General features: G+C 35.5%; 1 protein-coding gene across 1 annotated transcript; it reads left to right on the top strand.

Moving 5' to 3' along the window:
- Positions 1-5,609: 5,609 nt before the first annotated feature.
- Positions 5,610-17,484, top strand: LOC102601551 (WD repeat-containing protein 82-B). The gene is made up of 10 exons (XM_006341253.2): positions 5,610-5,783; positions 6,890-6,990; positions 9,437-9,546; positions 9,625-9,691; positions 10,165-10,264; positions 15,086-15,202; positions 15,275-15,412; positions 15,768-15,846; positions 16,790-16,839; positions 17,150-17,484. Exons 1-10 carry the CDS (start codon positions 5,712-5,714, stop codon positions 17,318-17,320), a joined length of 1,005 nt encoding a protein of 334 aa, XP_006341315.1. The 5' UTR covers positions 5,610-5,711; the 3' UTR covers positions 17,321-17,484.
- The last annotated feature ends 414 nt before the right edge of the window (positions 17,485-17,898 follow it).

Raw genomic sequence — 17,898 nt, 5'->3', positions numbered from 1 at the left:
CTGTGGTTTATGACCTCATACATGAACGTGAGAAATTTTCTACTGCTCATGCTATGTGGGCACATCTGCGAGGAACATATGTGGGTACATAACTAACCCGCCTCTGACAATTGACTATCAAATTTGACACTTACAAGAAGTGTCATGATCAAAATGTCAAACAACACCTTAGGGTGATATCAAACATGATAGCTCAACTCAAGAGTGTTGGCTATATTCTTTCAGATGAGCAACAAGTCCCGGTAGTGATTCGATCTCTTCCCAATAATTGGGAACATTTGAAGGTCAACTTGACCCATAATGATAGCATCAAAACCTTTTCTGATGTTGCTCGCTAGGTTGAATTAGAAGATGAGCAGTTTGGTGCTGCTAAAGCTGCTTGTAATGCCTTTGTGGCGGAGTCAAGTGATACAAAATATTCAGGCTTAAATGCAAGAAGAATTGGAAAAAAATGGAAAAGACAAAGAAACTGGAGAAGGACCCTCTAAGAAAAAGAAGAAGCCAAATTCCAAGAAAGGAAAACGGTTTTTCAAGAAGAAAGACAAGAGCAAAATGAAGTGCTACAATTGCCATGAGCTGGGGTATTTTTCTCGTGAATGTACTGAGCCAAAAAAGGTAGCATTTCTGAATGCATCTCTTAGTGTTACATATGTTTCTAACATTTCTTTACTAACTGAATTTTATCCTATGTGGATTGTAGACTTAGGATCCACCGACCACGTGAGTCGAGATCGAGAAGCGATTGTGGAGTTTCATCGAGTTTCATCTAAATCTAAGTGGATATACGTAGGGAATAATGTCAAACTAGAAGTCAAAGGGATAGGCACTTGCAAAGTGGACTTATGTGGTGACCATTATTTGATGTTGCATGACATCCTATATGCTCCAGAGATTTGACAAAACTTAGTATTTGTGTCTGTTATTTTAGACGTTAGTTTTGATTTGTTTTTTAGTCGTAATGGCGTTAAAATAACTCTAGATAATATTTTATATCGTTTTGGACTTCGTTATGATCGTTTTATCGTTTTTGATTGTAATCCTTCAACTTATGACTATTATGTTGACTATTGTGTAATGACATACTATTCAAGTAATAATGATATTGATGTTATTACATGGCATGCAAGATTAGGTCACATAGGGTAAGATCGAATGAATAGGTTGGTAAAGGAAGGACATTTAGGTTCTTTCACCAAAATTGATATGTCAACTTGTGAAAATTGTCTTGCTGGAATGATTATGCGTAAACCCTTTGGAAAGGCCAAAAGAGCCGAGTTTCCACTTGAATTAATCCATTATGATATTTGTGGTCTACTGGTGCTACATACTTCATTACATTTATTGATGATTTCACGCACTTTAGTTATGTCTATTTGATTTCTCATAAATCTTAAGCACTTGAGTGCTTTAAAAGATATATGAATGAAGTTGAAAATCAATTAGATAAAAGCATAAAGGCTTTAAGAACTTATTGAGGATGTGAATATTTGTCAAAACAATTTGAAGAATTGTGTACCGAAAAGGGTATTATCAGACATTTAACTACTCCTTACACACCCCAACAAAATGGTGTAGCTGAAAGAAGGAATAGAACATTATTAGACATGATTAGGTCAATGATAGCGCAAACAAATTTATCTATCTCTTTCTTGAAAGATGCATTATTGACTGTGGTCCACATATTGAACAAAGTGCCTTCAAAATCAGTATCTTCCACTCCTTATGAACTTTGGACTAGTCATAAAACAAACCTGAATGATCTAAGATCGTGGGGTTGTGCAGCATATATTAAAGATCGTTTCAGTGAGTTTGGTAAACTAAGTCCAAAAGGAAAAAAATGTTTCTTTATAAGGTATCTGAATGCTCCAAAGGGTATGTGTTCATTGATGAACTGGAGGACAAAAGTATTACTGAAATTGTATTGCAAGATGTCAGATTTTTGAAAAATGATTTTCCCAAAAAGGGGTGAAATAAATGAAGGTGAGCCCCTCTACAAAATGTTGAATTCATAAGATCAAGTAGTGTCGTCAGATATACTTGATAACTCAAATGATCAAGAAATGATTCTTGGTCCAAGTGGGAGTTATGAATCCCAAAATCCTATAGAGGAATCTGAACTTCAACTATGTAAGAGTACCAGAAAAGGTGTACCTAAACGATCTTATGATATTGAGGATTATGTTTTCTTGGTATCTCCTATCGAATTGGATGAACCTAATTTTGTAACTGAGGCCTTATCAAGCCTTAAAATGGATGAATGGCTAAAAGCGATGAAACAAGAATTAGAGTCTATGAAAACCAACAAAGTCTGGGATCTAGTTAACCTTCCTAAGGAACGTAAAGCTATTGGGAATAAATGGATTCTCAAAGTTAAACGCAAATCGAATGGGTCAATAGAAAGACACAAAGCACGATTGGTGGCAAAAGGTTTTACTCAAGAGGTTGGAATAGACTATGAGGAAAAAATTTCATCAGTTGTAAAGTTTACCTCCATACGATTACTTTTAGCTATTGCTGCACGTTTAGATCTAGAATTACACCAAATGGATGTGAATATCGCTTTTCTCAATGGAGAATTAAATGAGGAAATCTACATGGAAGAACCAATAGGTTTCGTTGTTAAAGGCCAAGAAAAGAAAGTTTGTAAATTGAAAAGATCAATTTATGGCCTAAAGCAATATTCAAGGCCGTGGTACCTGAGATTTCATAAGGAGGTGATGTCATTTGATTTCACCATGATCGATGAAGACCATTGCATCTATGTGAAAAAGTCCAATGGAAATTTTGCAATTCTTTCTCTTTACGTAGATGATATTTTATTAGCTGAAAATAATTTGGAGTATATGAAAACTGTCAAGTCATGGCTTTCAAAATCATTTGATATGAAAGATATGGGTGAAGCAGACTATATATTGGGTGTTAAGATCCAAAGAGATCGTTCCAAGAAATTTTTAAGTTTATCTCAAGAAACTTATATTAAGAAAATATTAGAACATTTTCGAATGAATAGTTGTAAATCCATGGATACTCCTGTAGCAAGGGGTGAAACTTTAAGCCTTGAAATGTGTCCGAAGACTGAAAAAGAAAAGGAAGACGTGTCTCGAGTCCTTATTCTATTGTTCTCGGGAGTTTGATATATGCTATGATGTGTACTCGCCCAGACATTTTTTATGCCGTGAGTCTGGTTAGCAGGTATCAATCCAATTCCGGAAGAGATCATTGGAAAGTAGTAAAGAGAATATTCTGATACCTAAAGGGAACTGCGGATCATACAGTATTATAGTGGATCTGATTCATTCATAAGAGGTTATACAGATGCCGATTGGGCTGGTAACCGGAATGATAGAAAATCAACATCCGGTTATGCTTTCTTACTAAATGGTGATGCTATTTCATGGAAAAGTAAGAAGCAAATTTGCACAACTCTTTCAGCCATGGAATCTGAATTCGTGGCTTGTGCATCGGCAGTACAAGAAGCGGTTTGGATAAAGAGATTCTTTGAACATTTAAGTATTGCAAAGAATTCTAAGGGTCCCATGATTTTATATTGTGATAGTCAAGCGGCTATCGCGTACACGAAGGATCCTGAGTATCACAGCAAGACCAAACATATTGACATCAAGCATAACTTTGTGAGAGATGTTATGGCAAGTGGATAAATAACTTTGCAATACATTCCTACACGTGAAATGACACTCGATCTTTTTACGAAGGCCATCTCTAGAGACTTGTTTGAAAAACATGTTAGGGATCTAGGTTTGTGTAGGATTTAATGGTATTTCAGTATTGTAAAATAACTTAATTGTTATAATATTCTCTTCAATATAATTCTATTGAATTTATGTTCGAATGCAGTATGCATGTGATATTTTGTAGAAAATAAAGTGTGTCGAACAAGTCGATGTATTGGTTCTCTCACACGAGCAATCGTCTCTTATGTCGAGGAACGTGAAGAGATGAGTTTCAGCATCATATTATAACTTGTTTTATGAGTCAGACAAGTGTTTATCTAAGAAAATAAGTTTAAGGATCACTGATGAGAGAAACTGGCGTTAAACATCTGAAGGTGTTTAGACCAAGGTTTATATGATGTTGGATAATCGAAAGAATGAGACACATACACCAATATAAGGTGAAAACATCATAACACGTGTTTCATACCACGTGTGTCAAGCAATCAATGGGTCAATTAAATAATGGTTCCCTGCTTCTTCATTGTGTGAGACCCCGAAAAGTTAAAATGACTTTTCAATGAAATATCCTTTGACCTTTTGTTGTTTTTTGAAGTTTCAATCGATGTTGTTACTTTAGCATGTTACTAATTACCATGAATGATTCGGCAATGCAATGCATGTCTAGGAAAGCAGTTGAATAGGAACAAATAGATTTAAGTAGAAAGGAAAGACAATTAATTGAATAATAAACCTACATACACAAGTCGGCTATTGCACTAACCATATTGGTATTGAGTGTAATTGTGTGTATAAAGTTAAACATGAACTCGAGTTAACCTCTTTACGAGGCTGAGGGATCGAATAAGTAACTACTGAAGTAGTGAACGAAGTTTGGGGTATTGTGAGTAATAGTGTCCTTAAATTAATAGTGAATTCTTTCCACATGTGATTGAATTCCTATGTAGGGCTTGTAAAAACCTTGAAAGTAAGCCTTAATACTCACAGGTCGCACGAACTATTTGTCGTATAAATTGTGTGTTTAGTTGATATCATATTGATTTGGGTCTTGTCCACTATGTGCAAAGTGGAGACGCAAGTTTTGGGTTGCGGGTCGCTCATGTGGATCGACCTGACTCGAAGTTTTTTTTTTTGAAAAAGAGATAAGCACCAATTTGAAAAAGGGATGAGAACAATTACTTTGTAACTGTTTCAACGTATACTGATTTTTAAATGAGCGTTGAATACTTTTCAGAAGATGAGAGTGAGGAATACAAAAGCAGAGGGAGAAACAAAAAATATTCTTTACTGATATTAAGCAAACAAAAGTGACATATAGTTTGTGAAAACATAACTTTGATTCCTTGAGACTCAAAGTTGGACTTGGAGTAATTTTTCACAAGATTTCATTATCATTTCGCTGTTGTTAACAAGTACACATTATCGTTCCTGTTATGACAATCTTACAAAATGTAAAAAAATATTTCAATAAAATTTTAAAATTGAAGAGAGGTTAAACTAATAGTTGTAAAAGGAAGGTGGAGTTGTGGTAAAAATACCATTGAAAGTGAGGAGTTTCAATGGAGATGACAACGAATTTTTGGAGAAGAAAGAAGAAAGAAAAAGAAAAAAAGGTTAAAATAACAAGAATTTTTTTAAAAACGAACTCGTAAAAATAAAAATTCACTATTTAATATTGCTCACGTTTCTTTAGTGTTAGGTAGACAAAAAATGAATCAATTCAAAATTGCTTAAGAATAATAGCACACCATATAATTAAAGTGTCTTTTTAAAAATTCGATACAATTTCAATTTTCAGGTATCACTTTTTGTGTTTTCTCTTTCCATATACTAATTATATGACGTACCAAATCAATCTAAACTCAGACATTAAGGACTACTTTAATCATTTCTCTAACTTTTTATATTTATTATATACACATGGTGCTCTTTGAGAATGCCGGTGAGCAGCGTTTAGCAAATGGTTTTTTAGCTTTTGAGGGTATAAAAACCCTATAAGCATACAAGTTTGTTGCAAAGATGATGGCACTGTCGGAGCTCACCGATGACATTGTTGGGAGCATGGCCGTTGGAGCCACTTTCTCAGATTTTGTGAGTTTCTCCTTCGACACATTTATATCCAATTGAGAGTTTTGTGTCCCAAGCTAGTTGGGTTCGGTTCCGTTGAGTACATCTGCTTAAACACAAGGAATGAACAACTAAATAAATAATTGAGCCCTCTTTTGGAGAATGAAAGACTTGATACATGTGAATTTTTGACTGAAACTCTTAGGCGATCGATCCCCTTGGGGGCCATCACAACTGATTTTTATTGAAGTAACATCTTTACCCAATGGAATTTGAGTTTTAGATGATAGATGGATTAGGGTCATTGTTTTTGGTATATTCTAGATTAAGATGAGTCCTTGTTAAATATATCACATCCTATAATTTGTAATTTTTAATATCAATGTGCCATTTGCGGTAGCTGTTTAGGTATTTTATCTTTTAGAGAAAACTTTAGTACTTCTTGTGATACCAAATATGTCTTTGAAATAGCATAGTTTTAGTGATAATCTAACACCATATTATACTGCTGTTGCTGCTATGTAACATTTACCTTCCGCCTTCCATAATGTAAATGATTCATATGTGGTCAAAGTAGTTCTAGGACTCAGAAAAATAGCATACTAAAAATGATTGAAGAAAGAAGAACTAAGATGCATTCAGGATAACAGCAAAGCAAAGAAGAGGACATAGGAATTTGGTTTACTTGGTCCTATGTCTACCAGCCCCCTCTCCTTAATGCATTTGTTTAACTGCAGTTTAAATGCAAAATAGCTAGTTGAAGATGAAATCAATGATGCTTTCTACTTTCGATATGCGATCAAAGAAACCCTTTATCATAATGTGGATAGACAAGATTAATGATGACTAATTGTAAGCAAACCTAGGGACAGATCTATACTTTTGAGCTCACCCTACACATTCATGCTCTTTTATGCAACATCATTCTTTTAATCTTTCTTGACCTTTTCTTTTTTTTGACCGTTATCTTGTAGCTTTACTAGAAATTCTGCATCCTGTGAGACGTTCTTATCGATAATGTAATGCTTTATCAGGATACATATATTTTTTATCGCTGTTTCAATCTATTAATTTTAGCTTTGGATCTACGGCAACCTTGCTTTTACCTGGGCATATCTCTTTTTTTTTAGGGTGGGCAGATAAACTCACTTGATTTTCATCGGACAGAAGATTTACTGATAACCGCTAGTGAGGATGACTCAATTCGACTTTTTGACATTGCCAATGGGAAGTAAGTTCTTGAAACAAGCTTGCAAGAAAAGCTCTTCGTGTAATTTTCCTATGTATTGTCCACTTACATTATTGTGTCAGGTCATGATTCATGCCAAATTAGTAGATTAAACATCATCCATCATCTATCAAAATATGATGTTTATAGTGTCATCTGAGATTGGAATTCGTTTAACAGAACAGGACTATAATAAGAAAAAGCATAGCAACAATCCTTGAATATGTTATTGTTCAGATCATAACCAGGGTGCAAACCTTCAGTATTGTCTTTTGTCTCCTTTATTTAACGACTTGTAAATCTCCATCAGATCATTACCCATTTTTTGGGCTTATCAGGTTCTGTCAACATCATATTCTTCCAGCTTGCAAATTCTGGCACTGACTTCATGTTTTTAAGTACTACTCCCTCCGTTCAAATTTTTGTTACACACTTTCGGTTTTAGTTCATTCAAAAAGAATGAGACAATTCTAAATTTGGAAACAATTAACTTTCTACTTCCCATTTTTCCTTGAGAAGCTTTTATAACCTCACAAATACCATGGCTTGTTTAACGCCACAAGTTTCAACAATTTTATAGCCACACAATTTCTATGACATATTTCTGCCCACAAGTTTCAAAAATCTGAATCTTTCTTAAACTCCGTGCCAATTCGATCTCTGTCTCGTAAATTGGCATGGAGTGAGTATAAATTAGTTGATTTTGTGCAGTTTAAAACTAATATTTTTGAAGTTAGTGTATTTTTCATATATAAAGAGTATATGCACAGATTATGTAATCATCTGGTATTATGAGTTTGTAGTTCCTATAGTTGTCTTTTTCTCTGTGATTATGTATTTTCAAAAAGCCTCATGTATTCTGAAAGCAATCCTTCAATCAATATAAGATGTTACTACGTGGGCTTAAAAATGTGAAGAACTTATAGTAGAAGAGCTTTTAAAAAGTTATAGGTTCACAGGAGGACTGCATTAGGCTGCAGCAGCCATTCCATAGAAAAACCTAAATGTTATAGAAAAAAAGTGGCTGAAGAAGTTTCAATCATTCTGGAACTGCGCCATTGGTTGATTAGTATGGCAAACTAAGAACTTCACTTCCAAAGGTGGCCATTATATCAAAAAAGAGTTCAATGACTTTACCATGGTAGGCCTATATGCGACTATTTGGGAAGTTACAGAACTCCTGTCTACAGGGCTCTTAAGCATGAAAAGCAACTTTGACATGAATATTTAAGCTATGTTAAGAAGCTTGACTCTAAATATTTTTGGGCTGGAGCGATCTATTGGTGTCGTCTTGACTGCGACTGATTCATTTTAATTGTTGATTATGTACCAAGGAAATGTTCCCAGGCCTTTGGTCCAGTGGTAACAGCGCATCGTGTGATGTGTTGGTTAGGCACATTTCACAGGTTCGACCTTACCTTAGACAGAAGTTTAGTATTAAATGGAGAAGGTTCTAAGGGGCAAACCCATTATACACCGAGTTTCAAACCCGGTGCCATTGGATCTAGGGTATTTCTCAGTTCTAAAAATTAATGTACCAAGGAGCAGTTAAATTACTGGTTCAAATTCATTTCCAGATTATCTTCATTGTCCATCATTATAGGAAAGTCTGTCAATGATGGAATCATACTAGTTCCACGTTTGACAAAAATACTATTAGGTTGGGGAATATATAATTACCTTGTGCGTATTTTTCCATTTTGAAATCTTTTATACAACTTAGGGGTTGTTTTGTAGGATGGTTTAGAAAAAATAATGTATGCATTAGGCTTGTTTACTACTAATACTTTGTTCTGTACACTTTTTCAACCTACATTAGTTATACAGTCAATGCATTCATTGCTAATACTTTGTTCTGTACACTTTTTCAACCTACATTAGTTATACAGTCAATGCATTCATTGCTAATACTTTGTTCTGTACACTTTTTCAACCTACATTAGTTATACAGTCAATGCATTCATTGCTAATACTTTGTTCTGTACACTTTTTTAACCTACATTAGTTATACAGTCGTATTCGGTATTATGCTAAGTATAACTAATACATGGGAATGAATGTATTAGCATGGTTAAAGACACATTTGCCCCTCAAAGCCTTTTCCACATCCTTTCCTCTGTTTATGAAGGGTATTTTTGTAAGCAGATAATTTTCTTTTAGAAATTATGCAATGCATATTGTTTTTGATACACCAAATCAGACACTGCATAATAAATAATCTTAGCATAACTATTGCAAGCATAAATATCAGCATTACTAATACACCGTATTCAACACTATTCTTATGAATCCTACCAAACGACCCCTTAGGTTTTAGACTGATTCAAGACATGATTCTGTTTGGTCCTTAAGCAAGTTTTAACTTTTGCATACTGCAACTAATGTCTCTATGAGCTATCTTAACTAGACCAGAATATGTAGTTCCTATCAAGTTCTTTTTGACCTTCAGGTTGCTGAAGACTACATATCATAAGAAGCATGGAGCTGATCGAATATGCTTTACCCACCACCCTCATTCTGTTATATGCTCTTCAATACACAACTTGGATGTGCATGGAGGTGATTCTCCTTGAACCAACTTCTGATTTTGAATTACATGAAAGGATAGTTTACATGTTGCTTTGTGTCTGCTGCCAGAGTCTTTGCGGTACCTATCCATGTACGATAATCGATGTCTTCGTTACTTTAAGGGACATAAAGAGAGGTAGGTGCTTTTTTCTTGGTATTTTTCTCAGTAATAATTAGAACAATGTGTGTTTTCTGTAGAAATATGGGGATAGATAATGGCCTACCTGATTTTCTTACGAGTGCTTACTATGTAAAAGCATCTGAAATGGTTGTACACGTGCCTAGAATGCTTGATATACTGATTTAATATGCGCATTTGTTTTCAAATAATTTCTTTTGGATTTAAAAAGATGTTATGGAGGTTTATGTATGTTCTCTCCCAATAGAAATAATAGTTGTTATAAGGTAGAAGAGAAATGAATCCAAGGTTAAGGACGAAATGTCCTACAAAACAAACATAACAGAAATTTAATGGGTGACATTTTAGGTTTATTTTATGTATAGTAACAGTCATCCGTTGACATTATTCTTTTCCTTTTGTCCCTCTTCTTACCACTTGATTTTGACATAATGATTATCTTTAAATCTGTTACTCTGATTTGGATGCAGGGTTGTATCACTGTGCATGTCTCCGGTTAATGACAGCTTTTTGTCTGGATCTCTTGACCATAGTGTGAGAATATGGGATCTTCGCGTAAATGCATGCCAGGTTGGTATCACATTTTTATGGAATGAACCTAGTCTTCAATTATCAAAGATTTATTGACTTGTCTTAGAGCCTGTTTGGCTTAACTTTAAAAAAAGTAGCTTTGTAAAAGTAGTTTTTAAAAAGTCAAACTTAAGTAACTTTTAAGTTAAAAAATGAAAAGTAGGGGAGTACCTACTTTTAACTTTATAAAGAGTCATTTTAAACTTATTTTAAGTTATTTTTAACTTTGTCAAACACTCTCAAAAGCGAAAAATAACTTAGAAGTAGGTTTAACCGCTTTTGGACAAGTTGAGGAAATTAGGACAATCTTTTGTAGAACCGGAAACCACTTACATTTATTAAGGTTGAGTTGTTCTCTCTGTGAACTAAACTTGGCATGTGTAATTGTGGTTCCCACTTATGGACTTTGCAATAGTGTTTTCAGAAGCAATAAATACAAAAATGACAAGGGTCCTAGAGCTTAAAGTAGGAAGCAAAGTGCACGCTTCACTTCAAGCGTAATTTTAAAAGAATATCAAAATGAATATAGAACAAATAAAAGGAAACTAGATAAACAAGAGCTCAAAAAAATATTGTATCTATTAGCAAATCTTTCAATTTTCAAAAGAGTTGATACTTAAAGTAGTTTGGTGGTAAGAGGAGTCTTTGTTTAAATTTAAATTTAGTTAGATGATTTGGAGGCAAGAGGTGTATCAGTAGCCTACATTAGGGTGATAAAGGACATGTACAAAGGAGCTAAACGCAAGTAAGAATGGTGGGAGGAAACTCGGAGCACTTTCTGTTATGGTCTCCCGTTATGGATCTAGTTATGGGACACTGCAAGATAAAATTTGAAGTTTTCTTCCTACGACCTATGGTGCTGGTTGGTTAAGAGAGAACCTGCAATCTCTTGAGTTAAAGTACTCAAAAACTGAAACTACTTTTCTTCTTCCGTTTCCTGAGACAAACAGATAGTTAAAATACAACACTTATAAGATAACTACCCCTAGAAACTACGACATGACTTCCTAACATTACTGAAATGAAAAACTGCATTACTACAGGAAAATAACTACTACTAAAAAGAAATAACTACTGCTATAACTATTGGATGACTAAGGAGTGATAACAATACTTTCCTCCTTCAAATCGTGCTTGTCCTCAAGCACTAAGTGCGAAATGTATTAATATTTCTCTCCAATCAAGCAAACTCTTCCTCATCATCTATAAAGTCAATCCAGAATAATTTCTTGCATTGATGACCTTGGGTGAATGGTTCATCACAATTGAAACAAAGTCCCTGAAGTCGCCTATCGTCCATTTCAAATCTGGTCAGTTTCTTCACAAATCAGGCTTGTTGTTGAGGTGAGAAATCTGCTGTCTTGGATTTGCAAGCATCTAACAATTGCGAACAAGACCGTTGATATAAAGTTCAATCATTTGCGACTGAGTGAGTGTACCAGCCCGCGAATTAACTGCTCAAACTTTTCTTGGTAATCTGCCACAGACCCGATCTGGCATAACGTAGCCAATTCTCCCAATTTCTGACTTCTGATTGGTGGCCCAAAACGAAAGTTATATTGATGTTTGAATTCATCCCAAGATGGTTGAGACATATCTATCTCTCATTGAAGAAACCAAAGTTGTGCATTCCCTTCTAAATGAAAAGAAGCAAGTCCAACCTTTTTTTCTTCTAGAGTTTGTTGGTGTCGAACGAAGTGTTCACATCTGTTCAACAATCCCAAAGAGTCCTCTTGGCCATTAAATCGTGGGAAATCCAACTTTGTATGTCGAGGAATGATGTAACTTCCTCCTACTTTTGATCTTGACCCTCCTGCCACTTTATTTTTTCCCTTCCAACCACAATTCTAACTTGTATTTTCATTTGAATCAGAATCAACCTTAGAATTCTCTAAATCCTTTGCGAGTGCATCCAAACAAACATTTATTGCTTCCTGTCTGGCCAAATTGGTTGCACGTTCTTCTTGGAACAAGTTCACCAATTGTGCTAGTTGATGTTGAATTTGGTCTCCCATAACTCCCGACTCTGATATGGTCCCTTGTTATGGATCTAGTTATGGGACAGTGCAAGATAAAATCTGAAGTTTTCTTCCTACGACCTATGGTGCTTGTTCGTTTAGAGAGCACCTGCAATCTCTTGAGTTAAAAGTACTGAAAAACTGAAATTACTTTACAAGCATTTCCTGAGACAAGCAAATAGTTTAAATACAACACTGATAAGATAACTACCCCTAGAAACTAGGACATGACTTCCTAACTACAGGAAAGTAACTACTACTAAAAAGAAATAACTACTGCTGTAACTATTGGATGTCTAAGGAGTGATAACACTTTCCTATGGAGATGGGGTTTACACCAGGGGTAGACTCTTAAGCCTGTTTCTATTTTATATTTTACTTGGTGATGGATGTATTGACGCGAGACATTCAAGATGAGGTGCCATGTTGTTGATATTTGTGCATGACATAGTACTAATTGATGAGACGCGCAATGGAGTGAATGCTAAGTTAGAGGTGTGGAGACAAACTTTGGAGGCTTAAGGGTTTAGGTTGAGCAGGACTAAGACAAAATATGTGGAGTGCAAATTCAATGACATGATGCATGAGGTAGGCGTGGAAGTGAGGCTTTACGCATAAAATATCCCCAAGAGACATAAATTCAAGTATCTTGGGTCTATAATCTACAGGAGTGGAGACAACAATGATGATATCACACACCGTATTGGTGCGGCGCGGATGAAGTGGAGGCTTGCCTCTAGAGTCTTGTGTGATAAAAAGGTACCACTGAAATTCAAAGGTAAGTTTTATAGGGTGGTGGTAAGATCGACAATGTTGTATGAGGTTGAATGTTGGTCAGTCAAGAACACCCATGTCCATAAGATGCATGTTGCAGAGATGAGGATGTTGAAGTGGATGTGTGGTCATACTAGGAGTGATAAAATTAGAAATAAGGATATCCAAAATAAGGTAGGGGTGACTCCTGTGGTGGACAAGTTGAGGGAAACGAGACTGAAATGGTTTGAACATGTAAAAAAGAGATGGATGGATGCACCAGTGAGGAGGTGCGAGAGGTGGTTATAGAGGGCACGGGGAGAGACAAAGGAAGGCTGAAGAAGTAATAGGGAGAGGTGATAAGATAATATATGACACAATTTCAGGATACCGAGGACATGATCCTAGATAGGAAGGTGTGGAGGACTCGCGTCAGGGTAGAATGGTAGTAGGTATTGTAGTGTTGTCTTGCTTAGGGTAGACTGGGGTCTACAATGGTACCTGTTGTATTTTTTTTAAATCAGTATCATTGTTGTTTATGGTGTTTCGATAATAACATGATTTAATTGTTGTTTTGGCTACTTTTGCACTGTTCCTTGCTATTTCCTATATTCTCTCCATTGTCTCTTTTATATTCGTAAACAACACTCTCTACCTCCACGAGGTAGTTGTAAGGTCTGCGTACATTCTACCTCTCCAGACCTCACTTCTGGGTTTCACTAGGTATGTTGTTGTTGTTAGATGAGTTTAGTTGAGATATTGTAGGCTTTTGAATTTTATTTTGCAGGTTTTGTGCAATTTCTTTTTTTTGTTTTCAAGTTGGTTATTTAAAGCTTTCCATGCTAAATAAAATTAAAGTGAGAAAAATTTCAATCATTCTTTCAACCTTTTTTGTTTCACTATCTTTTAAAAACCAACACTTATCTTGAAAGAGAAAAGAAGTAGCTACAAGACGAGTCCTAATTGATGAAGTTGAAGATGAATATTTTGACAATCTTGATGAAGAATAAAAGTTCTAAACAATATTGTTTTGATTTTGCTAGTCTTATGGAGGATATTAAGCTACTTTCTAAATTGAAAGATTCGCTGATAGGTGCTCCCTCTGTTACAGTTTGTTTGTCCTGATTTGACTCGGCATAGAGTTTAAGAAAGTAAAGAAGACTTTTGTATCTTGTGGATTTAGTCTAAAGGTGTGTGTAATGTATCAAAATGTCCTTTGAATCTGGTGGTCATGCCAGGTAGAATACTGAGTGTAAAGAGTTTCTAAATATAGAAAGTGGTGTTTTTTTTAAACAAACTAAAAAAGAATGTAAGACAAACAAATTGAAATAGAGGAGTACTATTTTTTTCTAGCTCTTGTTTATTTAGTTATATTATTACTTATTAGTGCACTGTTTATTTTGATATTCTTTTAAAACTGTGCTTCAATTTAATGAAGTGTGCGCTTTGCTTAAAGCCTTGTTGCTTTTTTTGCACTTACCGCTTTTAAAAACACTGTTTTTAAAAGAAAACCAAGCTGGTGCATAGCTGCATTTTATTTGAATATTATTTTTAGATTACTCAGACTAGGTACTCAATGATCTGAAAGAACTGTATTTACAGAGTCAATTTGGCAAGTCACAAAATAGGTTCAATATCAGTTCTTATTCCTCTATACTCTTCAAGTGTGGGCTTATATGTTAATTAATGATCTCAGATATTAATTCTTCAGTGATTAGGGGAAAATTCCCAGGTTCACTAGGAACCTTTTTGACATTGTAGAATTGCAACTGTGGCAGAAATAACCTCAGATTACAGCCATTTGCTTGTGCATGCATGACTGGGGTGAAGACACTATCTATGCCTTTAGTCCCACTTACTTTTGAGCAGGTTGGATGCTAATCAGCTGTTATGTTAGCATTTGTTAGCTCTCACAAATATTAGAAGTTCAGGTTCAGTGTGCTGTAGTGTTAAGTTAGTGTAAAGAACACCAGCAGTTGGTACTAGCTTGTCAAACTTCTACCTTATGAAACACATGCTTGTGATATCTACTCACTCTTGCAGTTTTCAGGGGATTTTGCGTCTAAGAGGTAGGCCTGCAGTTGCTTATGACCAACAAGGCCTCGTCTTTGCAGTGGCAATGGAAGGGGGTGCCATCAAATTGTTTGATTCAAGACATTTTGACAAGGTTTGTGCCTCTAAAGTTCAGCTTCCTTTTGCATTACAAATAATGATTTTTTTCTTATGTTGCGATATGTAGGGGCCCTTTGAAACCTTCCTAGTGGGTGGAGATACAGCTGAGGTTTGTGACATAAAATTCAGCAATGATGGAAAATCAATGCTTTTAACAACTACTAGTAATAGCATCTATGTGCTTGACGCCTATGCAGGAGAGAAGGTTATTTTTCCATCAGAATTCTTCCCTTTCTGCTCTAGATTCTTATCTTGTTTCCTACTCCTTCCATCCCATTTTATGTGGCACCGTTGGACTTGGCACGGCCTTTAAGAAAAAAAGGAAGAGTTTTGAAACTTGTGGTCTAAAACAATCCTTTGATATTTGTGTGGTTGTAAATCATTTCATTAAGGGTAAAAGAGAATATTAAAGTTGAATTGTTTCTAATTATAGTAAGGTGACACTCTTTTTGGGAACACTAAAAAGGAAAGGTGCCACATAAAATGGGACGGAGCGAGTGTTATTTTTCATGATGTTTTGTGGACTTATCCAACACTAAATGACTATTTTACTGGTGCAGCGGTGTGGGTTTAATCTGGATCCTTCCCCAACAGCAATGGAGGCAACCTTTACACCAGACGGCCAGTATGTTTTTTCAGGTATTAGGTTAAATTTTTTGAGCTTATTATTAACCGAAGAATAATCTTCCTATATTATTGTTAGAGCTTAGATATTAGACTTAGCATGATCGCACTTTACTCCCGCCTTGGTGTGTATGTTTACATGTCATTTATGCTTGTGGACCGTAGCAGACTGCCAGATGAATTAGTTGGAGAGCATGCAAGCTGTCTGGGGACACAGACATCATTAAAAAAAGTCGAATGTCCTATAGGAATGTCGAAGCAGTATTCTATACTTCCAGAATACCAGCCCTATCTTTGTGCCTTTTTGGTCCTTATTTTTCTGGAATATTTCATAGCATGACCTTGGGAGCCTTATTAGTTGCCAGTTATGCATAGGTTATCATTTGGACACACTACAAAAATGTTAACCATGTATGAACGTGTTTTTCATTTTCTATCTTCACTGATTAATGATCATTTACTGAAATAAAAATAGATGAGTGAGAAAGTGAAAGAGTATACCTATAATCTTAGAGCTTGACTAGTACGATTCTTGTATTTAAGTTGTGAACCACCAGTAACCTTGTATAAGCACAATGACTTGGCCGTTCATCAGAATTTAACACTCTTTCGGGCCCTTTCAGGAAAAAGTTAAATGGAAAAAATAGGTTTTCTAGCAAGAAGCTAGAACATATTGCAGACATTGTTTAGACAGAGTATGAGGGAAAAGAATTTTTGGCACTTGGAATTATGGTGAAAATAATCTTTGGGCAATAGTGATCATGCATTGCCAGCGCTGTAATTCTTTTTGTCTTGCGCCTCCACTTTGATGAGAATTGTTCTGCTGTCAAGCTTGGTTCTTATTTTTCATCCTGTTCTTAATATGAAGTGCTCACTGTCAAATGCAAACTTGAGGCATTCTTCTCTATGATCTTATAGTTGATACTAGAACTAAAATGGTCTGTATTCATGCTTTAAGGTTCAGGAGATGGAAGCTTGCATGCGTGGCACATCGACACGCAAAAAAAGGTCTCCTCCTTTTGGTTACTCTCTCTCTATTGGGCCTTTTTTACAGCTATCATTTGGGTCTTGGGAGCTGGAAATTTGGACAATCATTGATCCATCTGTTTGAGAATCGTGCCTTTTTGTGTACCCTTATTACTCATAAGGAGAACTTATCTACACTCCATGTTTACCCTAGACCTTTGAACACATGTCATGTTTATTTCATATGCTTTTTTATCAGATGTATATTATGGCTTTAATTTTCCATTACTCATCAGTACAGTTTGTGTATTCTTTGATCTTCCAAGGACTAAGAAAATGACTGTTTTGATAGATTTGTAGCTGGGATAGCCACATAGGTGTGGCATCGTGCTTGAAATGGGCGCCAAGAAGAGTCATGTTTGTTGCTGCATCATCAGTTCTTACCTTTTGGATTCCTGATCATAGAGGTCCTGGTGAAGCCGCTGGAGTCCAAGTAGAAGAACAAGTTACTCTTACTCAATGACGTCTTTATAAGTTACATGTAGGTGTAAACACACCTGGGCACTCTTAGAAGTTATATGGCCATTGTTGATTTGATTCTTGTCAGTGCTTTTATTTCCAAATGTTTGAAATTTTATATGTCCTTTGGCTTCTCAAACCCTATCTCTTCGATATGGATTTTCTCAATCACTTTGCCCACTGCGAGCGTCATTCTACCACGGTAAGCTTTCTCCCCTCCGATCCTGACTTTTAGCTATTGGGTGTAGACGAGTTATCGTTGAAGATCCATATTGACTTCAAACATGACTTTGTAATTGCAGTTTAAAAAGTTGCAAGTCTGTTTAGGTGGTGTGTACAATGAGGCTTTGCTATATAATTAGACAAACATGTCGAGGGTGACGGTGGAGTAATTAGACAGCTAAAAGGTTATTTTGTTAGAGGGAGCGATATGCAATGGAGGGAGTAATTACATAAGATTGATTTTGAGTGATGTGTATGTATTAGTATTAGGTAATTTAACCACGCGTCGTGCGGTTATAAATAATTTCATTAAGCTTATGAATATCTTTTCCAATAATGGACTATTATAAAAAAATAAAA

The sequence above is a fragment of the Solanum tuberosum genome, unplaced genomic scaffold (genome assembly GCF_000226075.1).
Source record: "Solanum tuberosum cultivar DM 1-3 516 R44 unplaced genomic scaffold, SolTub_3.0 scf00024, whole genome shotgun sequence".
NCBI classification, from domain to species: Eukaryota; Viridiplantae; Streptophyta; class Magnoliopsida; order Solanales; family Solanaceae; genus Solanum; species Solanum tuberosum.
The sequence above is the reverse complement of the archived record's forward strand: the minus strand, read 5'-3'. Positions and strand labels throughout refer to the sequence as shown.

Excerpts from the sequence above, each read along its gene's own strand:
- LOC102601551 (XM_006341253.2), top strand. The coding sequence starts at position 5,712 with ATGATGGCACTGTCGGAGCTCACCGATGACATTGTTGGGAGCATGGCC. Across the intron at positions 5,784-6,889 it reads GAGCCACTTTCTCAGATTTT|GGTGGGCAGATAAACTCACT; the intron begins GTGAGTTTCTCC and ends CTTTTTTTTTAG. Across the intron at positions 16,840-17,149 it reads ACATCGACACGCAAAAAAAG|ATTTGTAGCTGGGATAGCCA; the intron begins GTCTCCTCCTTT and ends CTGTTTTGATAG.